General features: G+C 33.8%; 5 protein-coding genes across 5 annotated transcripts; 2 read left to right on the top strand and 3 right to left on the bottom strand.

Annotated features, from left to right (window-relative positions):
- Positions 1-4020: 4020 nt before the first annotated feature.
- Positions 4021-7268, top strand: LOC120267168 (putative leucine-rich repeat receptor-like serine/threonine-protein kinase At2g24130). Its single transcript, XM_039274868.1, has 2 exons — positions 4021-6562; positions 6655-7268. Exons 1-2 carry the CDS (start codon positions 4021-4023, stop codon positions 7056-7058), a joined length of 2946 nt encoding a protein of 981 aa, XP_039130802.1. The 3' UTR covers positions 7059-7268.
- A 4704-nt stretch (positions 7269-11972) lies between these two features.
- LOC120266426 lies at positions 11973-13814 on the bottom strand. Its single transcript, XM_039274051.1, has 2 exons — positions 12416-13814; positions 11973-12187 (listed from the first exon to the last, which is right to left on the bottom strand). The coding sequence occupies exons 1-2, from the start codon at positions 13802-13804 to the stop codon at positions 12164-12166; spliced, it is 1413 nt and encodes a 470-aa protein (XP_039129985.1). The 5' UTR covers positions 13805-13814; the 3' UTR covers positions 11973-12163.
- A 1238-nt stretch (positions 13815-15052) lies between these two features.
- Positions 15053-18170, bottom strand: LOC120266492 (calcineurin subunit B-like). Its single transcript, XM_039274125.1, has 6 exons — positions 17957-18170; positions 17743-17867; positions 17568-17664; positions 17366-17475; positions 16495-16569; positions 15053-15436 (listed from the first exon to the last, which is right to left on the bottom strand). The coding sequence occupies exons 1-6, from the start codon at positions 18024-18026 to the stop codon at positions 15386-15388; spliced, it is 528 nt and encodes a 175-aa protein (XP_039130059.1). The 5' UTR covers positions 18027-18170; the 3' UTR covers positions 15053-15385.
- A 766-nt stretch (positions 18171-18936) lies between these two features.
- LOC120267566 (putative glutathione peroxidase 7, chloroplastic) lies at positions 18937-22644 on the bottom strand. Its single transcript, XM_039275245.1, has 6 exons — positions 22270-22644; positions 21832-21908; positions 21639-21700; positions 19555-19673; positions 19320-19487; positions 18937-19231 (listed from the first exon to the last, which is right to left on the bottom strand). Exons 1-6 carry the CDS (start codon positions 22537-22539, stop codon positions 19202-19204), a joined length of 726 nt encoding a protein of 241 aa, XP_039131179.1. The 5' UTR covers positions 22540-22644; the 3' UTR covers positions 18937-19201.
- Positions 22645-24239: 1595 nt separating this feature from the next.
- On the top strand, positions 24240-24785 carry LOC120267167 (pectinesterase inhibitor-like). The gene has a single exon (XM_039274867.1). The coding sequence runs from the start codon at positions 24240-24242 to the stop codon at positions 24783-24785; it is 546 nt and encodes a 181-aa protein (XP_039130801.1).
- Positions 24786-25955: the final 1170 nt, after the last annotated feature.

The raw sequence follows: 25955 nt of genomic DNA, 5'->3' as shown, positions 1-25955 counted from the left end.
GGGGGCGGAAAGTAAAAACATGCCGGACCTAGCGGCCTTCATCCAGTAGCAAGTTGTTCACGTGGAAGCATGTGTAGCAATGAGAAAATAAATAATGAAATTAAAAAATCAAGTAGTCATGCCTGTTTTATACTCATCTTATTGTTCTTGAATGACAGACGCCGAGGCGTGTAAGCGATTAATAGTTTAAAAATTGTATTATTTTAAAATAAATAAAATGGCAGGTCATAACTTTGGAAGAATATACATCAACTTTTTATATATATATATATATATATATATAATATGTAATTTGGGGACGTCCGTAGAACATTCCAGATTTAAGAAAAATGAAAATAGACAAAGAAAATGAGAGAGATTGGAAGAAGTTAAGAGCTGAATAGTTGAAAAATTATGTAATGAGAAAGAACGGGTTAGTATGTTATTCAGTATTTGGGTTTTAGTTAAATTAGAAATAAGATTCACAAGTGTCAATTATGATTGAATGATTGAAATCAAAAGAGTATGCATCCTAAAAAATTAATTAAAATTAATTATTAGTATTATTTTTACTTAAATTTATCTTAATTTTTTAATGTTATCTTTTACTTTATTTAATTTCTCGCTCTAGTTTTAATGTTTCGGAATTTTCAATAAACGTCTATTGTAAAAAAATAATAATCCCCCTTCTCAATTTATTATACTTGCAGAGTAGTTAACTAAAAGCAAAATGGAAAAAAAAATTAATTAACGTTTTATTAAGTTCCCAAAATAACAAATGAAGAAGGAAAAAGAAAAATCTTTTAAAACATGACAAATATATATAATAAAAAAAGGGAGTATATATATATATATATATATATATATATATATGACAAATACAATAACACGAAATGATTGTAAAAAAAGTATAATGATGCATAAATTATAATAGGTCAAATGATCTTTTAGGAATTTATCATGTGAGAAGGACTAACAAGTGGTGCAATGACAATCATTGTCAAGTGTGTATATATTGCTATGATAACAAGTGTTCACCATATGTCACATTAATATAATAAATAATCATAATTAATGGATAGCCTAAGATTATGACATAAGAGTGCTTAGAAGGAGGGTAAGGGTTCAAATTCTTCCCTCAATAGTATTGTTTTAGTAGTGTTCATATACTGTACATTTGGGTCCAATACTATTTCATCACTATTGTTTATTGGCCTAGATGTGAGTTTTTTTTTTTGTGAAATAAATAGTTATTTTATCTCTCTAAAATTACAAAGTAGGGAGATTTCCTTATATGGTCCGTAAACCACCATAACCGTACATGCTTATTTTTTTTTGACAATCCCTTATATGAGAGGTGCTTGTCACCTATTCATATTATGAGCTATCATTAACCAATTATAATATGAGTTTATATTTTCATTGGCTATAAAAGTATTTGAAATATGTAATTAAATGTTTGTCAACAACATAACCACGTGAATCACTTCTTAAAAGTTGTTCACATTTTTTAAGTTTTTTTTTTAATATTAAAGAATATATACATATCTCTATATGTAGACATCCGCAATTGGTAACATGGTCATTCTGTTTTTAAGTTTTTATACTCTAGGTATTAGTAGAAGTAGAGTTTAACGGTTGTGATTTGTTTTGTGCAACAATTGATTGAACGATTAATATTAAAATACTATGCATCTAGAAATAGAGTTTAACAGTTCTAATTTGTTTTGTTACTGTACAACAACTATTTATAAATACAGGAATTCGAATATTATTTATACCACATTTTGCTGTGAACTATTTATAAACACAGTATTTACTGTTTATTCATAATTAAGTTGGATCTTAACTGTTTTTGTATAGGAGTTAATTATCTTAACCACATAACTATTAAGCATGATGTAATTTTAATTATTCAATGAATCCCTATTTTATTTATTTATTTATTTAAAAATTATGAAGAATAATTTAGTCAATCTAGAAACCACACCTCTGAAATTGGATTATCTCTAATCAAGGCGCTAAAACCTTCATCCATGGGCTAATAGCCTAAAACTATGTTTAATCCAGCCCACTACTACATGAGTTCATCTGCGCTCTATAAACTTTGTGATCAAGGTGATTAACATCATTATTAGTTTATCACCATTTTACATACATAAATGCTTCAATTTCAGTTTATGATTAGGGTTTTTCCCTACCTAAGAAAGTCTTAAGTCTCAAAATTTTACTTATAGGCCATGATATTGGATTTAGATTCATTAAAAAAAATAGAATTAAATATAAATATAATCAAACGAGAATTTGAATTTCATGGATATATATAAGCAAATATAGACATGTTTTCTTTATGTTGAATTTTTACATACATATATTTATATATGTATATCACTTTTTTAATACTAAAACTTTTCTTATCTCCAATGAAATAATAGTATCCTTTTACTGTACTTTTTACATAAATTAAAAATTAATTACATAATTACAAAATATTAAATACATACATAATTTTTAAAAATAAATATTAAGGAAAATAATTCTTTTTTATCATACTTCTACACAATAATATATAAGTAAAATTTTAATAGTATTATTCTTTTTTAGTCCATTCAATATAATAATCTCATTTTCGATTAAGACATGAATATGACTCCCACCTTGTAACAATGACTATTCGACCTCTCTAAAGTCAAATAGTCTTTTATTCTATTTGGAACTTATTTGGTAAGTATCCACAAACATTAGTTTTACATATAACTTTATGTATGAACTTAAATTATAACTTTCAAATCTTCCGTCTCTTTTTAAAAAAAATGTATATTTTAACAAGTATATACAATGAACAAGATGTCACAAAAATATTAAGTGCCTATAAAGATCAAATTAAAAATGAACAATAGGGTATTTAACAAATGTTATCTCAATGGAAAGTATACGTTTGAAGATCAACTTGCTTATGAATGCAATCAATTCAAGTCAATCAACTCAAGCTAAAAATCTTGTAAAGAAACATCTAAACCAATCCATAAGACTTGTTCTTTGGCGTCTTAATTATTAAATCACATGCACCAACCCATGTATGAGATTATATATATGTATATATATACACACATGATCAATTGATCATTTTATATCCATGATGAACTTCAACAAAGTTAAATGTGCAATTTAAAACTTGTTTTAAAAGTAATCCCAGCTATCTCATATAATTAAATAATAACGATAAGTTTTTTTTTAATGATCTTTCAACAGCATGCGTATTCCTTCTTTGATGTGGAAATCAACAAAAGGTTTATAATTGAAGATATATAATTTTGATAGTAAATATATAGAATTTTTTAGATACTAGATCAAAATTTTAATTATATTATCTTTCCTAGAAATACTTTTTATATTGTCGCTGTCTTTTTCTATAATTATGTTTGTTTTCAATAAAATCATGCAATTATATCACTTTTAATTATCTTATTTACACTATGTATTTAATAATACTCTAATTAATTAACAATAAATCCAAATATATGTCCATTTACATCAAATGATCCTCTAAATCCACCTCCATAATTCTCCGAATCATCCACCACTAACCTCAATTAAACAATATATATATATCAAATTAAACCACAATTCTCACACAATAATACACCAATTTCTCCATTACTAAAGTTCCAAAACAACAAGTATCAAATGGGAAAGGGACAAGCTTGAACCTTATCACATAAACCCACCAACAATAATTAATCAAGTACTAATCCCACCCTTAATCAACAGATTAGTGCATAGCTAATTAGGCCGCCCACTAGCCGACAAAGATACGCTAACGTCGTGTACGCCACTCTAAACTCCAAACTTCTAACGACGCTGACGTGTAATCTTCACCTAACTTCCACGTGTCCTATCTTTTCCCGCCATTCCAATTGTCAAAACATAACGGTTTTTTCAACGGTAGTTAGGCACGCATTTCCCGGCTTTTCTCCTCCCTTCCCTTAAAACCAAGGCCATGTAGCAGCTCCACTGCTCATACCTCCCCTTCTTTCCACCATGGCTAACTTCTTCAACTTCATCATCATCTTCATCTTTGTTTCCATCTTTCCATCCCCCGGCACCAATGCCGCACTCCTCGGCCTCTCTCGGGACCTCGCCGCCCTCTCATCCTTCTCCGCAGCCATCACCGGTGATCCTCACGGTGTTCTCCATAGTTGGAGATCCCCGGAGATTCATGTTTGCAATTGGACCGGTGTTACTTGCCATCTAGTGAAAGATCGAGTTGTTCAGCTTGATCTAAGTGGCAGGGACCTCATCGGAGTTATCTCACCGGTGGTGGCTAACCTTTCGTTCTTGGCCGTGCTTGATCTCTCAGGGAATTTCTTTAGCGGGAGGATCCCACTGGAGATTGGCTCTCTCTCAAGGTTGAAGCAATTGAGTCTTTCTTCTAACATCCTTGTCGGAACCATTCCGGCACAGCTTGGCTTTCTTCACCGCTTGGTTTACCTTGATTTAAGCGGAAACCGACTTGATGACCGAATTCCTGAGTCTCTGTTTTGCAATTTATCTTCATTGCAATACATGGACCTTTCGAATAATTCTCTAAGTGGTGAGATTCCTCTTGGAAATCAATGTAGCCTTCTTGAGCTGAGATTTCTTCTTTTATGGTCTAACAATTTGGTTGGTCCTATTCCTCCATCTCTAGCAAACTCAACAAAGCTAGAGTGGATTGATTTGGAGTCTAATTATCTAAGTGGAGAGTTGCCTTCCGAGATCTTCGATAAGACTCCTTACTTGCAATTCCTCCATCTTTCTTACAATAATTTTACAAGCCATGGTGGTAACACTAAGCTTGAGCCATTCTTTGATTCCTTAGTGAACTGTTCTCTGTTGCAAGAGATTGAGCTTGCTGGAAATAGCCTCCACGGAGAAATACCAGTATCCATTGGTTCTCATGTTAATCTTTTTCAACTCCATCTCGAAGAAAATTTCCTCTCTGGTCCTATTCCTCCAAGTATATCCAACCTTGTGAATCTCACCTACTTGAATCTTTCAAACAATGTGCTGAATGGATCCATTCCACCTGACATATCAAGACTAAAGAAGCTAGAGAGACTTTATTTGCCAAACAATTTGCTCTCTGGTGAGATCCCAGTGGCGCTCGGGGAGCTTCCACACATTGGTCTTCTTGATATCTCTGGCAATTTGCTTTCAGGGTCGATCCCGGAGAGCTTCTCTAACCTCACACAGCTCAGAATTCTCATGCTTAATAATAATCGGCTCTCGGGGATGATACCCCCGAGTTTAGGTAATTGCATGAACCTGGAGAACTTAGATCTTTCATACAATCAGTTAACAGGAAGGATTCCTAGTGATGTTGCAGCATTGAGTAGTTTGAAGCTGTATTTCAACTTATCAAACAATTTCTTGGAAGGTTCTATTCCATTGGAGCTGAGCAAGATGGACATGCTACTGGCATTGGATTTATCGGCAAACAACTTCTCCGATAAGATCCCTCCGCAGCTAGGAAGTTGTATAGCTTTAGAATATCTCAATCTCTCTGGCAATGCTTTGCATGGTCCTCTTCCGAAGTCCATTGGAGGTCTTCCTTACCTTGAAGCTCTTGATTTATCTTCGAACCGATTGGAAGGAGCAATGCCGGAGTCCTTGAAAGATTCTTCGACACTCAAGGTCCTCAACATCTCATACAACAACTTCTCTGGCATTGTACCAGAGGAAGGAGTGTTTGCTGTTCTTTCGATGGACTCCTTCTTGGGCAACCCCGGCCTATGTGGTTCGATCTCTGGCATGTTGCAATGCGGTGGTACTGGTAATCGAGCTCATCGATCCATGATCTTGCCGATCCTTATGGCCTTAATCAGCACACCTTGCATAATATGTTTTTGTGTCTGCTTCCTTGCAAGGAAATTGCGAAGAAAACTTCAATTGCCAATCTTCAAAAGAACAATCTCTTTAGAGGATGCTGAAGAAGGAAGACAACCGGACTATCCACGCATTTCCTATTGGCAACTCATGGAAGCCACTGGAACATTCTCTGAGTCGAACGTCATCGGTTCAGGCCGATTCGGTCAAGTATACAAGGGAATCTTGCATGATGAATCAACAAAGATAGCAGTGAAAGTATTGAATCCAAATAGTGGTGTTGATATCTCGAAAAGCTTCAAGAGAGAGTGTGAAGTCCTCAAAAGAACTAGACACAGAAACTTGATCAGGATCATCACAACCTGCAGCAAACCAGATTTCAAGGCTCTAGTCCTTCCTTTGATGCCAAACGGAAGCCTCGAAATCCATCTATATCCTCGAAGACTCAGCCTGGTCCAAGTAGTGAGCATTGCAAGTGATATTGCCGAAGGGATTGCTTACATGCATCACTACTCTCCTGTTAAGATAGTCCATTGTGATCTAAAGCCTAGCAATGTTCTTCTCGACGAAGATATGACAGCTTTAGTAGCCGATTTTGGTATTGCAAGGCTGATGAATTGTAGTGCTGATGAAACCAATGAATCTTTAGGCTCTTCTCCTTCATGCATCTCTACCACTGGCTTGTTATGTGGATCAGTTGGATATATTGCTCCCGGTAAGCATGAATTTCTATCTAGCTTTTAATCACCTTATGATTTTTTTTTTTTTTAAAATCCAGCTGATAATTATCTGAAAATATTCATACAGAGTATGGAATGGGAGGCCAACCTTCAATGCAAGGAGATGTATATAGTTTTGGAGTTGTGCTCTTAGAGATGATTACTGGAAAGAGGCCAACTGATGTAATATTTCAAGAAGGTCATTCTCTTCATGAATGGGTGAACAACAAGTACCCTCACAACATTGAGAAAATCATGATGGAGGCACCATTAAGAGATGCTTCGCAATTATCGAATTCTTTGTATTATAAGAAGTTAAGGAGAGATGTTACAATGGAGCTCATCGAGCTTGGTCTAGTTTGCACGCAGTTCTCGCCTTCGATGAGGCCTATGATGAATGATGTTGCTCATGAACTTGCTCTAATGAAGAGAGATCTCTACCAGCATGCAATGCCTAACCTTAACACTAATCTTGAATCATGTTCAGAATAAAGAAATTGTAAAGGCACTAGGATGAGACAGGGATCTGACCTGATTTTATTAAGCAGTGGTGGATCCTTTATTTTATTAGTCATTTGTTTTGTAGCTCCTTTATCAACAAATTCTTTTGGATTTTCAATTCAGAAATGGAGAGGTCACTCAACTCTTTTCAAACATTGATTATGAATTGATGAAGGTTTGTGGAGTTTGGTGAACATTGTATAGTTCTCATCTGAAATCCATTCTATCCAATCAAATAATAATATAAATTTATCAATGTCTAATGTGATTGTCAGAAAGTGAAGCCTAACACACTCCTCTCTTTCTTCTTCAGAGTTGATATTAACTGCAGGGGATGGAAGAAGCATGGTGCCATAGTTCCAGATAACTTTGACTTTTCTTTCTTTATTTACTTCTTGTATGATATCATCTTATTGTTTTTTTCTAGGCATGTGTTATATGACTGAAACTCCTCTTTTTATCTTAATGGATGTCATTTATTTATTTGTTGAAAAAGAAAATGAATAGTTTAGTGATCAATCTATATCAACTCATAAAAATAAAGTTAGTTAAAAGCGCTACATTTTCTGATGTAAATACACACCTTATTCTTCGTTATTAATGTGTATTATTATTATTTTCTATAATGTGAACTGTTACAACTTCACTCTCAAGTTTATATATTGAAGTTCATCACCTTTTTATATATTTCTCTCCACATTTATAGTATAGTTTCATCTGTGAGTGATTTTGTATTTCGGTACTAAAACAGAGTCACATATCTGATATATATATATATATTGTAAAGTTTCATCTGCTTGTAGTTGTAAAATCTCATTAGTTCAATGAACTTAATTTTTCCATATTATATTACATAGAAGTTTAAAACTTAGGACAGAGGATAGATATGAATACTTTTCATAAACTTCAACTAAAATAGTACATTTTCAATCTGTTCAGATAATAACTACTTAAATTTAAACAAGTTGGAATTGTCAAATAAGATGCCGAATGTTTTGATCATTTGTGCTAGTTTTACTGATAAATCAGAGTATACATTTGGAATTACTGTTCTTCAGAAATGCAGGGAGACAATGCTGGATTCTGCTAGATGATTTAGACTGCTAAAAAAAAAAACATTTTCCAGCTCTCTTCCTTCACTGAAGATGTCATCTTCCATGATTGCTATTTAAGTATTGTGTAGAAAGATTCAGCATAACAAGAATTTGCCACCATAAATTTCAGTTTTATTTAATCTTTCAAACTGAAACCAATCAAAGTTCTATTGCTGAAAGGACAGCAACCAATAACTCCATTCTTAACATACTAATGACAAGCAAATGTTCAATCCTCTGATGATTTCATATAAAAAACAAACCAATAAGAATTGAAACTTGTGGAAGTTCTCATTGATAAGATTGAAAGCATTAGAAGGAGAATTTCCAAGTCCCATGAATGATACCTAACCCATATCAAAAGGAGTGGGACCAGAAAAACACAAGTAGATAGAACACAGACTATATAGTTATTCGATTTTCCTATTTCGGTGAGTATTGATACCCTTGTGTTTCACGATAAACCACTATATAGTGCCAAAAATAAAGTTTGTCTATCCAACATGAACGAAAAGGATGAGCACTAGAAGGGTTGGAGTCTGAGTCAGATGCATGTAGTGTATACTTCTAATCGAAAAATTATGCAATCAAGTAGATAGAAATTTTTCTCATAAAAATATTTTATTCCCTCTCATTGTACACTTCTAAAGGACAAAATTAGATAACCAGTTTCACATTCACATGATACTAAAAGAAAAGGCAAAAATGACAAATCTTGACAGTATTGAATCTATCAATATGCATGCTTGAAGATGTTAAGGTAAATAGTATCTTAAAGGTGACTGGGAAAAAGGCAAAAGAAATAAAAATATAAATCCCTTGCAAGACTGGCTTCTGTCGGCCAGATTTGTAGCACAGAGCAAACAGGAGGTAGATATCAAGAACAAAAGGTTGATGCTAGTAGAAAAAAGTGAAGGTATGAGCAAAATACACAGCGTGATCATGTTAGTAAAGTTATTCAATAAAAATGCATAAAAAATAACAGCATTTTCCACTTAAATTTGAAGAACGGATGAACTTACTCACATTCCATGAGGAAGTCAAGTGAGTCATAAGTGTATTTAACTGTTCTTTTGGCTCCTCTAGAACTGTCATTCATCAAATGAAGTTAATGTTTAATTTAAGAACTGAAACATTAGTATCATCAAGAAAGTAGAATATGAATGCTAGATAGATGACAGCATTAATCATGAGAAGTTGAATAGGTAGAAGTGTCAATATAGATGTATGAAGCACTAAATTTCTTTGCCTTGCATCATTCCATCACTCAGAGTAATCATACGAAAGCTCTGGAAAGAAGATAATGAGAAGTGGGATAACTATTGCAGGAAGAAGACTCTGCTTCAACTTTTCAGTCTCATATGGTTAGTGCCGATTGCTCCTAAATTGGAAAAAGAAAGCCATCATAAAAAGTTTCCACTATCTCCCAAAGTAAATTTCTTGTCTCAATCATCATAATAAGATGATTTTCCAAACCTTTAAGCTTTATTGTGGCAGTGTTCACAAAATATCTGCAAGGCAAAGTTCTGAAAAATTCACACCGATTATTATTTTCTTCTCCTCTCACCTTCTCTTCATCTTCCATTGCACCTCAAAAATGGAATCAACATAATTGATTAGCACTTTTCTCCATTAAATTTCTTGATTTTTCTGATGTTTCATTTCATGGGCTGATACCTGAAGAGTTTGGAGCTTTACCAAATTCGCCAAAAGGCAATTTAAGAAAAAGTTCCATGTCGTTTTGGTAAGCTCAAGGCACTACTGCATATCAACTTCGGCAATAACCAGCTTCATGGAAGGATTCCAAAGATTTGGTTTCTCTTTCTTTCTCTTTCAAGCAAAATTCCACCTTCACTTCAAAACTGCACCAGTCTCTAGTAACCCCAAACTCTCATTCCTTGATTTCAATGGTGAACTACTACGAGGTGATGTTTTTACTTCATTAACGTTGCATTCAAATCATTAGAAATCATTTCTCCGGGACATACCCTGACTTTAAGACTGCTTTTGGTATGCACTGTCTCCATTTCAGCATTCCTTATCACAATCTAGTGTAGTCCAAGTATAAAACTATCAGTAGAATTCTGAATTTGGAGTAGTCCTACCCAAGAATAACCTGTAGAAAATTTTGTCTATGCTATTGGAGTTTTACACTTTCAAGCAACTCTTCCATGGAAGTTCAGAAAAACTGAAGAGGAATGGATAACCTGTACCACCATTCTCCAGTTCACGTCATCCGCTGTTAGTTAAAATCAAGTAATGTTCTCATTTACAATGACATGACTGTGATTGTGAGAGTTGCTAAAGGAAACATAATATCTGAAAGTGAGACCAGGTAACATTTCCTTTCACTCGAAAACTCAAGTTAATTCTGCTATTGTAACTAACAGGTTTGGAAAACAAGAAAAAGACTACAAATCTATTTTTAGAACTTCAGGAGCTAAATAATTGTTGTGATGCAGTGAAAAAAATCAGACAACTTAGAGCAGCCCAGTCATCTTATGCTTATCTTTATCTTATCTGGGAATATATGAATGATAAATTTTCTAATTTAAAATGAATTGTAGGATATGAATCTCTTCCAGAGTGCATGCACCCAAGAGGTCCTATTAATGAGATGTCCAATGCTTGATGCTGCTGATGATTTGGACAGTAAAATATGTTAACTACTTACCTCAACAACAACACAACTGCAATCTTTGCAGCATCATGTGGCATCTCATCATCTACAATCATCAGAGAAGAATATTGGTAAGATCTGTAAAGTTGTTTGCAATGCAATTCATTGTTTCAGAACTAAAAGTTCAGTAAGGTCAAAGGTAATAAGAAAATCATAAGTTGCAGATGATTATGATAAATGCCATGTCAACGAATCTTCTTGTACTCGATACCCAAATGATACCTCCCATTGCAATCTATATTAATATGTTAGGCTAAAATAACATAAGAAGTGGTAGACATGAAAGAATTGTCATATATTTGCATAGTAATCAGGAAATGAATGCCACTTCGTCAATCGACAAACCTGCATTAGGGAGCATGAAAGTAACTTCACTCTGAAATAAGAGCAATGACGGTAATCTTCTTATGGGGCCTATTTAGATTGTTTCAGATTTAATAAATCACCTTCTTTACAAGATTGAGTTCAGACTTTGAAGGTCAGAAGATTCATAAATTTGATAACAAGGCCACATTGAAGGAAGCAAGAAATTCAATTTATAGAAAAGTTCCAAAGTAAAACAGACTGTTACTAAAATTTCGCATGAAATGCATGTCAATCCAAAATCATCAATTTTTGTTATAGTTCAAAGCAGTGAACATGCTGGAAACGCAATATAAAACTAATGACAGGATATTATGGTTCCTCTTAAATACCTTGCTATTAGAACACCCCGAATGGCTTTACCTTAAGTAGAGACAATTGCAAGACTGACTCAAGTGCACATCCATCTGGCTCCTTTTGACATTTCAGAAGCCTTGCCCACCTCACCAATATTTCAAGCACCCAGATGTACACCATGCACATATCTAACACTTAACATGAATCACACAGCAAGGGAAAAAACCAAGGTGATCAGTAACCGAAAACAACTTACATACAAAGAATTGTACCATAACTGTAGTAACACTATCTAAGCATCCCGCCAGTTTTAAATGACAATTTCAATGAAAAAAAAAATATTAGTCCTACCAGGAAAACTATGTAATTCTTTAAGGGATGGAAAGAAACGATGCATATATGAGCTAAAGTTGAGCTCATGGCACTCACAACAGAGTGTGTCTTATTAAATATCTGCATTTTGCAGATCAATTCTCCAATACAATCTTCCTACATGAGTCGTGATCCAATCATGGTATAGACTGAGCTAACATAAAAGAATAAAATTGGCGACACAGAGGTTATTCACTTCTTTCTGAACCATCGCTGGCTACTGCAGGATGCTGCACCAGTTAATATATAACCAACTTCTCTTCAAAAGAGGTGGCACCAGTTTGAGAGAATTAAATTGAGAAGGAGAGGACTGCCTGATGGTCAGAAAAGAATGTATCAGATAAAAATCTTGAAGAAACAATGCATAGATTGCAATGTCCATTTAAATGATCATCTTAACCTATAGTAAAAAAAGGAGCCGGTGATATACTTAAAGATAAAAGTATGCACTCTTTCTCTCATTGATGGATTTTTACATTGATTAATCACATTATCATAAATGTCAAATAAAACAGAATAAAATTGAACATTGTATCTCATACCTCCATAACAGAGACTAATTTCGAATCTTCCTCTTGAGCATGCTTTTTCACATGTGGGTTTCTTATTTTCGATTCAATAACATTAAGTTGCTTGTATATCTCCTTCAACAACTTCAACTGCTCTTTGCCTCTGTCAGCACCACCCTGAATTGTGGCATTTTCCCTCTCAAATTGCTGGAGCTGACACTTTAGCTGTCCAACATTTTTCAGATATTCAGTGATTTCATTCTTAGGAGGATCTACAACGTGATAGTTCATGGATTTAGTTCTCATGGGCATTAAGAACCTCTTCCCATGGTTCATAGAGGTCCCCTTCCTAAGTTTGGATACCTTGTTCTCCTGATGAGAATATATGAGAGCTTTATTTAACCATTCATCATCTTTAAGAATGTAATTCATAGCTTCGTGTGGCATTAATATTTCCTTAGCTTTCAGAATGGAGTCTTCCAATACTTGATTGAAATTTTCATTAAGTTTGTCTCCTTTCTGATCCTCTGGAACTTCATATATGTCTTGAACACTGACAGAATGGAATGTGGTTACATTTGATTCGGTTTCCAAACATGAACTGCTTGGTGAACCACAGTCTGAAAGTTTCTGTGAGTTTTCTGACTGAGAAGGCAGGCGTGAAACATGTTCACCATTTAACTTGATCCTCACACCTTCACCACTCACTGCTGAATACCATGAGCATGCAGGAGAAACCTCTTCCACATTCACAGGATCTTTTATAACTAAACTTCCATTGCAACAACCTTCTTCAACATTTTTGTTCCATGTCCTCGTTTCTTCTTCAGAATGTTTCAAATCAGTATTACTGTCCTCAAACAACTCTGAATTTTCACCTTCTGTAAATTTCCTTTCAAGTTTGACACGGTAATCACCATCCTCTCCTGATATTAACTGCCTAGTAAGAAGTGAAGGGCTGGTTTCATCAATTATGTCCGGCTCATGGCACAAGCAATCAAATCGAAGAACAGGTAATGAAATGTTTCTTCTGAACAAGCATTTCTTCTTCCAAAGGGTTGATGGCTTTCCTAAGATTCTCATTTCTTTGACGTCAATAACAGATGTTGATTGGTGCTTGCAAGCCTTCAGCTGACTTTTGAGTGTTTGAATCTCCATTTCTTTCTGCTGCACAACTTCTTCAAGATCTGCCAAAAGCTCCTCGGCAAGATAGAGTTTTTCCTCGATCATTCTCTTGTATTGGCATGCTTCCATCTTCTCTATCGCTTTTTCTCTCTGAAGTCGTAAAATCATAGAGAGAGCTTCATTTGCAGCACTTGCCGAAGCATCTCTTTCCTCTTCAATTTCATTATAAAGTTTTTCCAATAGAACACATTGATTAAAGAGAGCATCTTTCAATACAGAAATCTCACCCTCAGCCATACTGCAAAATCACTCAACTAAACCTGAGAAACCATGTCACAATTAATAATCTAATAAAATGAAATAAATAACAGAGGTAGCCATTACCTTTCTTGATTAAAATATACATATGAGACAGAAATAAAGAATTACGATACAAATTGGTGACAAGTGACTACAATGATTATGTAGTTTCCTCTAATACATAATAATAAGGAAAATTTTTTTGGTATAGAATGAGTAATACAAATGTAGGCCATGCATCTCATTCACTGTTAAAGAACTAACACAAAATGAAAGATCAAAATACTTGTCCCCATATCCATGGAGAAGGTCATTTACAACTTATAACTGGATGCAAGGAGGTTCTCACTGTTCATAATCAAAGAGAAAAACAAAAAACAAAATTCCCAACATACCTGAAAAAAGGAACCACTGCACTATCGCTCATTAAAAGAGAGCACCCCCAACGCCATCTCAGACAAAACCTATAAAACCAATGAAATTAATGACAAAAATCACCAGCATATGGAGAATTAGTGAGCAACCAAATTCCCAAAATCCAACCTTTTCTTCTAACAAAGATTTCTCACAGACAAATGTCTGTGAATCAATCAAGCATGTAGACCTAGGGCTACCTCCCAGGCACCACAATGCTCTCCCAATCCCCATTTCTCTCAAAATCTAAGAAAAGCAAGGGCTCCTGCTGTTTGCCATGAAACGGAGAGGTACGCGTAGCTGTTGGATAAAATGTACCTAGAAAAGGGGCACCATGCCCAAATGGAATCCAATGTCTGGTCTCAAACCCTAACCCTAACCCTAAATTTTCTCCCCCTCTATTTTCGCTAGTTCCCTGGTTTTTCCGCGAAAAGCTATTGGCGCGTTTGGATATTTAAAAACTAGTTAAAACAACGGTAACTATAACGGCCCCCTTGGCCTCCTATCCACCGCACAAAATGCCTCGAGATGAGTGAGATCTGGAGCAGATTAAAAAACGCAAATTTATTTATATTTCAAATATCACCTTCCTGATTCTGGAATTTTTTGTTTGCTACCACTAACCATTTATTAATAAAATTTCTGAGTTTTGCAAGGGTATATTTACAAAAATTATTAAAGCAACAATTGAAAATGCATTATATTCTAAATCATGGACCATATTGGTCAATCAACCACAAATAATTCTGATAATTTGGGTAGCCAACTTTATCACAACATCAATACATCATCTCCAGAACTTATTCCCATTTCCCACCAACCATATTGATATACCAAAAGCTATATGGTTTTTCTTAAACACATTACAATGAGCACAATAACCACATTGTGCATATGGTCCCTGAAGAGCATGTGTATCTTCAAGGCCAAAATGTACACAAACTGGCCCCTTTTATGCTGGATGTTCAAGATTCAGCAATGGACAGCATCCAATGTAAACATTAAGGAAAAAAAAACAAAAGAAACAGAATCATGAGGTCCAGGAGCTGAAATTGTTGTATAAGTCTGGTGAAACATGTTTGGGCAAGCACAGATTGATTCCATTGCGAGTGTGTCAAGTATGGTCTGCTGGTGCACGGAAAGAAAATGGAAGCTGGCTGCCTGCTAATCGATTGGAACTTCCACCTCCATCTTCAATCCTGAGCTGCCAAGAATCTGAGAGACATACGGTTTAATCTGTGTTTCCATTTCATATATACATATAACCAACTGCGTAAAGCTTATAATGGCATGCTTTTAAAGATGTCCGCAAGTTTCTCAACCCAAAAACAAAAAAGTGTACACAAAGTAATGATATAGCAAAGACTAGAAAGAGATGAATACTAACAAGGATGAAAACATAAAGCCAGAGATTAAAAATAAATCTTTTTATTTGAGAAATATATGACCTAGAAACAATGTTGACGCTTTCACTTGTTGCCTTCTTGAAAAGCTTAAAATGGTTTGTGACTATTCTACTTTTCCCTAAAAAACGAAGCTCCAATTTTTATTTTATTTTTTTTGCATTTTCCCCTATTATAAAGGGCGACAAGTTATATCCAGATACAGATAGAAAAATAATTATTCTCGGAATGTTGAACAAAGTTTTTTTTTTCCCAGATGCATTATTTTATAATTTACAGAGCTCTTCATTAAATGCAGATTTCTTGGTTTTGTGGTAACAAAGAAATTATAATAAGGCACAACGGAATGACTTGAGTGAACTATTTATTTGTACCTGTTACTTAAGCCTATTTACTGAAGACCCTAACTATGTTTACACGAACTCCCAAACTACAATAGTGTTCCAGAAAATGGTTAAAAAATAAAAACTAAAGGAAATCAAAACTGGAATGTGACTAGTGGAATAGCCACAAGCAATAATCAGTGCACTCAAGTGTTTCCCAGTATCATCACCAAACCATGCAAACACATAATGTAAACGGTAAAGGGAAATAGACATCAGTCATCTGTTGGATGCAGCTTTTGTCTTTAATTTTCAATCTTACATGGGTTCTAGGTCTACGAGTGAAAATATAAGGATTATACTACTCATAGCAAAAGCTAGTGGAAGTGTAAGACATCCTTGAACATAAACCAAACATTTAATGCCCCTTGATGTTTTAACAGCAACATAGATCAATAACAAAAAACCATATATCTCCCAATCAAGAGCTTTCTGACAAAGTAAAATTTCCCATGTTCAATTCAGCTAATAGTTTGTGGTGAAGTACCTTAATGAAGTCAGATAGACTTAGCAAAGAATCCTCCTTGTATCCAGCTTCTTCCAAGACATGTGTCAAGACTTTCTGGAGAAAGAAAACTATGTTAGTATAGGTAAGCAGATAAAGAATGTAACTTAAAAAGTAGGATCAATAGCAAAAGCAAACATCAGCTTAAACAATATAGTAAACAATTTGATAAGTGAATTGCTGAGATGGTCACAACTAATTCACAATTTCCTAATATGCAAGAAATGAAAATAAAAAAGCAGAAGCAATTTTAATCTTGAAAAATATTATTCTCTAAACTAAATAGCATCGAATATACACACAAGATATACTCCCCATGCGCAAGTGCAACTTGTAATCATTATTTACCAGTAACACTATTGCTTTCATCAAGATAGCATATTGCTTCCAATAACCATTTTTCAAAATAAAAGGGGCCTGCTTCGTTTAGTTAGAAAATAGCAAGAGGTTTTCAAGAAGAAGGCCAGAAATTTACTATTAGATTAACTTCAAACAACAATCTAGATGACATACTTCCAGGAGTGAGGTACAGAATGGTGGTAACTACCTACATACATAGATTCAAAATAGTCCAGGTAAATTAGCATGAAGGATAATGATTGTATTTTACATCCAGCAAGACACCCAAACAATACACCAATCTCGGCAGCTGAAACATGTTTTCTTCAACAAAAACCTGTGGTCTCTAATTCAAAACATATGCAAATAAATATGGTTCTTTCAATTAATAAATGTATATGAAAGACAAGAGAAAGCAAAACTCACAATTTAGAGATCATACTAAAAAATCATATATAACACATCTAAATACTCATAGCATATATTCAAAAGAACAAAAAAGAATTCAACCAACCTGCCTCTGCTGCTCAGTCATAAAAGATCCCGTCAAGTCCCGCAGAACACTCAGTATACCATTGAAGGAAACCTTCCCGTTACAATCCAAATCATAAACCTTGAATATAACTATAACCAAAGGAGATCCACATTGATCTCACTATTATCAGAAAACAATCAATCAACAAAGTTAAGATCAATGAAAGCAAAAGAACAGCTACATTCGATCTTCTGCTGCAAACTAGTCCGAGAGCTGAAGGCTGACAAGAAGGCAACGAACTCCTTGAAATTCAACCCATCAAGCATTCTCAACAACCTCTGAATTAAAAACATCAAATTTCTTCAATAAGAACCACATTATTAAAAAAATGCGCAAATTTTGATGACAAAAACAACCTGGGAAAGGGGATTGACAGCGAACTCGGGAACGGAGAGGAACTCATCGCTGGAGATGAATCCACTACCGTTGCGATCGAGCTGGCAGAATCGATGGTACAACGACACGATCTCTTGTTGAGAAACTGGAAAAGTGTAAATCTTTTCAGCGAATTCCGAACCAAATCGCAGCCCTAGAAAGAGATACAAAGAAATGGAAAAGACGGAGACTCACAAGCGTGATTGCAGTGCTCTTGGACTTCTTCAATGTCGTATTGGGTGAGCATTGAGGAAGTGTTCCCCATCTCCTCGACAGCGAGAGAACGAAGACGGATTCGAGATCGAGACGTAATACTGGAATTATATAAACCCTAATTCCGCCATTAGAGGCGTTCTTCGTTGCTTGTTGGCCATTACGATACAAACGAGGTCTTGAAAGGTAACAACTGTTTGGACGATCTTGGCCGTCAAAATGGCCTTGAGATTCGAGACATGCATTTAGATGGTATACCTTCCCATAGAAATGAAATCTATTATTATTTATGTTTGGTAATTCTAATGCAAGAAAATTTTCATATCATTTATTTATTTGCAATAAATGATTTTTTTATTACATAATTATTATTATTATTTTTAATGGAGTGGATAAACCATAAATTTATTGAAATAAAAACTAAGTAAATAGAACAAACACAAACTGAAAAATAAAAAATAAAATAAAATAAAAATCTTACCACAAAGGTGAGGAATACTACATAATCATACTATTCCTCACCAGGCCCGGAATACTTTATAAATTATTATCACACAACATCAATATTTAACTTATTAGATCATATATACTCACTACCAACTCACATTGCTAGTGTAGCAATTCTAATTCTTAGGCTACCCATTCATACCCACTCATATCACAAGTGTAACTAATTAGAATCATGAATTATTAAAAATAAATTCAAATAAATAAAAATTTAACTTTAATCATAATTACTTTTAATCATAATAACTATGAAAGCTTAATAGCTATGTTTGAATTTCAACCATCCAACCAATACCATTATTTGAAAATCCACCATAAAAGAAGATAAGGAAATGCCTTGAGACCTTTTCTCAAAGAATTTCTAATAATAATAACTACACCTTCCTCTGATCCCTTGCTCAAAGAAATTCTAAATTTCTATCATCCAAGTGTAATACAACCACACAGACTGAGAATTAAAACAATTCCTCCTTGGAAGCTTTGAGTTGGAGTTCATTTATTATTTTCTGATAAATATCATAAACAACATACATTGTAGCTCCTCAACAATTCATCAAAACGGAGTATACATGAAATATAAACAAAATCATCCAACCTGTATGACATGAGCATATGAACAATCTCTTGCTATTTAAGAAATCAATTTAGTAAATTATAAATTCATTAAAGATGATCTCAGCAAGGCAGCACTCCTATGTACATCTGAAATTTTGGTGTACTTTATGCTGCAAGGAGCTTCTGGATATCCTTCTGCAGAACAGGAACAAAATAGCAAAAATTAGAGTTGACTTTGCAAAACTTGAGAAAGTAATCCTGAATTTTCAGAGCACATGCGTACCTCGATCTGAAAAGGCGATGTGGTCGGCTGATATCTTTCAACAACCTTGCCATTTTTATCTATCAAGAACTTCTCAAAATTCCACTTTATAAGATCACCGAAAAATCCTCCGGCATTTGACTTAAGAAACTGATAAACTGGAGCTGTGTTTGGTCCATTCACATCAACCTGTCGATTAAAACTGGTTTATGCAAGCTCCAAAAGTAAAAATGTCTTCTTGAAAATAAATAGATACCTTATCAAAGATAGGGAATTCTGCTTTGAACCTTGTGCAAGCAAACTGCTTTATTTGCGAATTCGACCCAGGCTCCTGACCCCCAAATTGATTGCAAGGGAATGCCAATATCTCAAATCCTGCATTTCATGTTGACTGGATAATTAGACTTATAGGAAGCAATCCCTAGTCTAGATCAAATGGTAAGTCAGATATAATCCTTGCTCTTTCTAACCCAATGTTCACGGAAGCCACAAACCAAAGAAACAACCTAATAATATATATATATATATATAATAACAGAAAAAGTATTCTTTTGGTTCAAAATTACAAAAGGACCATATTTACCAACCATTTGATCTTTGTTTAGCTCCAGGTACCTTGTTTCCCTTAACAAAATAAAATTTATGAGAACAAGACAACAAAGATCTAACAGCTTATCATCAATAAACTTTTGCAATAATTCTACACTGCACACTTTAAAAGAAGGGAAAACCAAAACATGTACTCATAGAAATGAAGGTACATTAGAGAAGCACGCAGAGTACTGCATGTGAATATAGTGCAGCTCAAACAGAAAATTGATGTTTATCATGGTTGCTATCAAGCTAGCTTCATTGATGCACATCTCGGAATATGTTATCAACTTCCACTGTAGGTCGAACATGTACTACTAATTCTAGCTTGAATTTTTTCCAGCATCCCAAATCAGACTCATACTTTCTCAAGCTTAGGGAAAAAGACATGTCATGCATTCATCTCACATATATATTGGACACATTGAACTTTGGACGCTTAAGACAATAGTTGCCATTTCCTTCTATGAAGATGCCAATAGGTAACACATTTCTACATCAAATGAAAGATGATAACTCTAAGTAATTCTAAGTGTCTTTAGTTATATAAAACACACACACACACAAGGTAATCAATATCAAGTAGAAATAAAGGCCAAATAAAATATGAAATAGAGACTAGCTTAAATCCCTCATTAACAAGGACTCAAAACTGAACACCAAAAAATAAAATTAAATAGAATAAAATAAGGATAACCATGATTCAAGCAATGTAATCACTAGAGGAAGTAAGAAGAGACAACATAAAGGGTGTGCGCACAAGTAAGAGGCAATGTATAACCAAATACAAATCCTAATTGGAACCACAGAAATTTTGGGCGCAATAAATATAAAGACATTCCCAGCACTTTAAGTTCCATATGTGCAGGATTGTGCAGTACAAATCATCGGGTCAGTGGCCATGATTGACAACCTATATTAGCCATGTAAATAAGACTAATGAACCTTCAGCAACAATGGCAGTAACTGGTTCCCAGCAGTAGGCAAGATCATCAACCCAGTGCTATGGATATTGAGATAGAGAAAATGGGTATGGCAGGAAAGTCAAAAGGTAAAATTAGGGAAAAAAAAATGTTGGAAACAGGGATATTGAATATAACAATAAATAGGAAACTAGAAAGCAAGGGCTGATGATATCAAAGAAGTAAAGGAACATACCAAAAGCTTAACTCCTAAATGCTAACACATATCAATGCAATACTAACACATATCAATGCAATGCTAACATAAATGACCTAAATCCACCTGGCAGGCAGAAAATTACAAGAATGATATTGAATTTAATAACATAAACTACAGGAATTTCGCCTACTAAATTAACCCACAAATGGGGGAAAAAGGTAAAAGGAAAGCTAAGAAGCCAGGGGATAGGCTTGCGCATAAATGTACTACAGATCATTCTTTTATTTTATTTAAATACAATGCCTAAAGCATCATAGAATTCCAAAGATAGAAGTTGCCAAGGAGATTGCATATATAAACAGTTATTGTCATAAAGGAGGATTGAATAATTTATAAACACTTTTGAGGTTAGGGCAATCTCATATTCTCCAAAATGCAATTCTCAAGACTGTATGGCATAATAATGAAAAGCCTAATTAAGAGTATAATACAACCTTTAACCGGGTTCTCTTAGCATAGGAAAAAAACATATAGCTAAAGACAGATGGAATAAAAAATAATATGCAAGGTGGCATGAAAAATGAAGTATGGCCAAAAGAAGCATGAATGCGTGATCTCTGAAATTACCTTGATTTTTGTACTTCTCATAGATGTGGGACAACTCCGTGTAGTTTGATGTTGTCAACCCACTGAAATTAAGCATCAATTGCAATCACCAGTGAATTGAAACAGCAGGTCCAAATAAATAAAGTATAAAACAAAAAGACCAAACTTGCTCACAGAAAGTGCCTAACGGTACAATCTAAGGAGAAAACATTACCATTTTGAAGCAACATTAACTATCAGCAGTACTTTCCCTTTGAACTTGCTAAGAGATACATCTTTCCCATCAATATCCTACATTAATAAGAAAAAGGCTCACCGAACTTAAACGCAGTTTCGTTGCATGCTACTGGAGAACCACCAGTGATCCAATTACAGTCAATTTTAATAAATATACCACCATTATGCTCTACTTCAATACGTCACGCTTCAAAAAACTAAAAACTAATAAAAACTAAAAACTTTTTCAACCCAAGAAAATAGAAATTAGAAGTAAACCACAAAATCAAAGAAAAAAGACACAGAATTAGAACATGTCACATAAAGCAATCACAAAATAATCCAACCTTTTCCAAAATCAACGATAAAAATCACAAATTGAGATCCAAATAAAAAAATTCATAAAACAAAGCACCCAAATTCGAACAAGCCCAACCTTAACAGTGAACTCATAGATGCTCTTCTCCGTTGCGGCAGTGGCGTAAACAACGCCGGGCACCCTCGAAATCTTCGATCCTGACCCCGAAAACCTCAAACGTCCATCAAAAATCCCACGGGCCGACAAGAGAGGTCTCGGCATCCCAGTCAGAGATCCCGCCGAGAAATTCAGAAACCCAACCGGTGTAGGAGCAAAGCCCGTCTTGCCACCTCGAAAGAAAGCATTCAAGGGACTCGTAGAAGTAAAGAGAACAGCGGAGAAGGCCATGGAGGCCAGAAGGGTTAGGGTTTCGGAGATTTGGATGGATTTCTTCGAGGGTTTCAGAGAAATCTCGGAACGAGGGTTGAAGAAGCGATGATGGAAGACGTGGATAAAGTGATTACACGTCGCATAATATCTTTCTTTTTTCTAATTTTGGAAATCTAAAAATTGGAAATTATTGAGAAATTTTTTTTTTTTCCAAATATGAGAATGGAAAATTTCCAAATATTCGTAATAATATTTTGATAAATGTCATGGTATTTTGTTTATATGTAATAAATTTTAGATGTAGTGAAATGTTACGAAAATGGTGAATTTCATATTTAGGTCGAATTTTTGGGTCAATAATATTGTTGTAGCATTGTACATATATTGCAGAAAATTGTTTATTTATTGTTTACTGGTCTATTGTAGAAAAATATTATTTTTTTCTCTCCAAAAGTGCATGTCAAAACACATCTTTTGGGCGCTTACACTAAAGAACTCTAATTGTTTTATGTGACGTTTAGCTGAGTTAATAAATTTTTAAAAATAGTTAAGCATCGTAAAGGTACATGACAACAACACCTGCTTATTCGCGGTTGTGGGACGATGCCTTTATTATATATATAAAATTATTTTCACTTATTTTTTTCTCAAAAAAATCCGTTATTAGTATAATTAAGTTATTATAATTAGAGGATGGGAAAAAATATAACAGACATAATGGAAAAGGTCGATGCTGGTGGCTGGTTTAAATTTTTTTTTTAATTGAAAATTATAAAAACTAGAAGTTTATGTTTATAATAAAAACTTCCCGATCAATAAATTAATAAAATTTATTTGATTAAAAGATATTGAAGGGTCCCAATATAGTAAAAACTGATATGCATAATAAATTATTTGATTTGTGTGATATAAAAATTGATTAATGATATAAATCATATCTAATGGTTTAGATTTTCTGCTTCAAATTTTATAATAATAAAATTGGACTTATATGTCAATTTAGACCTTCCCAACAAAATCATTTTGATTCGGATCATGTAAAAATTAATTTATCATTAAAGTTGCGTAAATTATTCAATACATTATTTCTCACCGGCATGCTCCAAATCTATGGCGAGTCCTCCTCCACCCATTTTATAACTTTCCAAAACCCCATTATAAAGACTCGCATGTTCAACTTTCCATCCATTTTTGCATTTAAAAAACTTTATGAAATTAAATATTATTTTTATTTTTATTTGTATGCCCCTTAAAAAAGCTTAAATCATCTATGGCACCAACAAAATTTATTTTTTATCGCTATATAACTCTTTAGAAAATATTTATGCACCAAATTATAATTTTATGTGCCATTCCAAAACTTTAAGCAGGGAGTTAACACAAGTATTTAAAAACCATACTACATTAAAATAAAATATAATATATTTTAGTTATTTAATTCAAGACTCTCAAATAATTAGATTTTTTTTATGATGATCCGTCAATTAAAATATTTTGAAAGGACGACATGCACTATAAATAAAAATCATATATAACCCTACCGAGTATAAATATATACAAGCATATTTTAACTTTTGAGGTGGATCTACATGAAAAAATACATACTAGAAATTATACCCTCATTAATATTCACAAAACGACATAAATACATACTAATTACAAACTCTATAAATGCTTCCAAACATTTATAATGCAGACCATTCCAAACCCTAATCATGATGGCCATGCAAACCCTAAAACTCCATCTCCTTCTTTATCTTCATCTCCTCATCATCTTCACCGCATCCCATGCACGTCCAATCATAATCCATGACGTGAACTTCATACGTAACACATGCAGCAAAACACAGAACCCATCCTTCTGCTTTTCCACTCTCAGCTCTGACAAACGGAGCATCAACGCCACCACCGTCGACACCCTGGCCGGAGTTTCTATAGACCTCACCGTCGCCGCCGCTGAAGCCACCCTCTCCTTCATCAACGACCTGGCTGACAAAAACCCAGGGACAACATTGGAGGAGGACTTGCACCTTTGTGCTCAGTTATACTCTAATGCCATTGATGACCTTCATGATGCTACTGATGAGCTTAACTCTAAGGATTATGGTGCTGCTTCCTCGTCGGAGGACCAGGCTGATGATGCGCCGGACTCTTGCCAGGGGGCGTTCACCGACGGTGTGACGTCGCCGGTGACGGACAAGAACAAGATGGTTAAGGATCTCGCTGGGCTTTCTGGTGATCTTCTTGATTTGCTTAATTCTTGAATCATGACTTTGTTTCCGAGTTATTGATCAATAATAAGAGTTTTTTTTTTCCTATCTGTGTTTGATTTTTTGAGGTTGGAGGTGTGATTGAAAATGGTGGAGTGATTTCTTAAAAATAAATAAATAAAATAAATATTAAATAAAAATATGAATGGAGGTTGAGTAGAGAAGAAATTGGATATATAAATGGTTTGAAAGGTGTTTTGGTAATTCAGTAAATTATCAAAGCTAATATGAGAGTAATATTCATTGATTTTGTCAATTAAAATTAACTACAATCTAAATCATATCAACCGGACAAAGAAATATGAGAAATATTTGGAGAAAATTGCTTGCGTATTCTTAATTATAGAAGTGGATAATTATTAATATATCCTTTCAAAAATTATACACGCTTATATAAATATTTAGAGGCCCTACTTTAATTTGGGTTATGAACCCATATAATCTGAGCTTTATTATTTTGTTCCATCTTGTTTTCAACCCCCAAATTTTTATGATCTCTTTGTTTCATATATTGGGCTTTTTTTTCTTTGGATTTTCCTTTTAACTCTGATTTAATATATATTCTTTCAGCTCTTAAATTATTATTTAATCATCAAGAACTCATGATATGATTACATGTTGAACTATAGTTTAATTCGAACAGGCACATACAATGACAGCAAAATAAATATAATAAATTGAAAAATTCTTCAGTTAAACGTGTAAAACTTGATTATGGGAAAAAGATAATCAATTCTTATTAGGAAAGATTCATCGCCATGTTAATTTATTTTCTCAATTTAATCACCCCATTATTATTGTAGATTATATTTAAATTTAAATAACGAAATTTCTTCTTTCAAGTACTGAACTGTCTGATTTGTGGTATCTAAACATGCATTAATTTATGATCTATATATTATCAAATCGAATTCAATTATATTAGAATGATAATATTTTATTCAGAAAAATATATATAAAGCTTTAACTCCTATTCATTATATGTAAATAAGTATTAATAAATGGTTATTTTATTTTTATTATTAATTTTTAAAGTCGCTTTGAATCGGTTAGAAAACAAGTTTAAGAATAAAAAAAATTGTGATTAACTAATGGGAACACACATGATAATTAAGTTATCATATTTATTTATAAATTTCTATGGTAAAATATTTAGATCATTTA

Source organism: Dioscorea cayenensis, chromosome 8 (assembly GCF_009730915.1).
Source record: "Dioscorea cayenensis subsp. rotundata cultivar TDr96_F1 chromosome 8, TDr96_F1_v2_PseudoChromosome.rev07_lg8_w22 25.fasta, whole genome shotgun sequence".
In the NCBI taxonomy this organism is placed as follows: Eukaryota; Viridiplantae; Streptophyta; class Magnoliopsida; order Dioscoreales; family Dioscoreaceae; genus Dioscorea; species Dioscorea cayenensis.
The sequence above is the reverse complement of the archived record's forward strand: the minus strand, read 5'-3'. Positions and strand labels throughout refer to the sequence as shown.

What these genes read in the sequence shown, in the direction of transcription:
- LOC120267566 (XM_039275245.1), bottom strand. Translation starts at nt 22,539, where the DNA reads ATGGCCTTCTCCGCTGTTCTCTTTACTTCTACGAGTCCCTTGAATGCT. An exon ending in TCTATGAGTTCACTGTTAAG is followed by an intron (nt 21,909 to 22,269) that starts GTTGGGCTTGTT and finishes TTATTAATGTAG; the next exon opens with GATATTGATGGGAAAGATGT. An exon ending in AATTCCCTATCTTTGATAAG is followed by an intron (nt 19,488 to 19,554) that starts GTATCTATTTAT and finishes TTTAATCGACAG; the next exon opens with GTTGATGTGAATGGACCAAA.
- LOC120266492 (XM_039274125.1), bottom strand. Translation starts at nt 18,026, where the DNA reads ATGGGGAACACTTCCTCAATGCTCACCCAATACGACATTGAAGAAGTC. An exon ending in CTGTCAATCCCCTTTCCCAG is followed by an intron (nt 17,665 to 17,742) that starts GTTGTTTTTGTC and finishes TTTTTAATTCAG; the next exon opens with AGGTTGTTGAGAATGCTTGA. An exon ending in TTTGCAGCAGAAGATCGAAT is followed by an intron (nt 17,476 to 17,567) that starts GTAGCTGTTCTT and finishes CTTTGGTTATAG; the next exon opens with TTATATTCAAGGTTTATGAT.
- LOC120267168 (XM_039274868.1), top strand. Translation starts at nt 4,021, where the DNA reads ATGGCTAACTTCTTCAACTTCATCATCATCTTCATCTTTGTTTCCATC. An exon ending in AGTTGGATATATTGCTCCCG is followed by an intron (nt 6,563 to 6,654) that starts GTAAGCATGAAT and finishes ATATTCATACAG; the next exon opens with AGTATGGAATGGGAGGCCAA.
- LOC120267167 (XM_039274867.1), top strand. Translation starts at nt 24,240, where the DNA reads ATGGCCATGCAAACCCTAAAACTCCATCTCCTTCTTTATCTTCATCTC.
- LOC120266426 (XM_039274051.1), bottom strand. Translation starts at nt 13,804, where the DNA reads ATGGCTGAGGGTGAGATTTCTGTATTGAAAGATGCTCTCTTTAATCAA. An exon ending in AATTAGTCTCTGTTATGGAG is followed by an intron (nt 12,188 to 12,415) that starts GTATGAGATACA and finishes TCTGACCATCAG; the next exon opens with GCAGTCCTCTCCTTCTCAAT.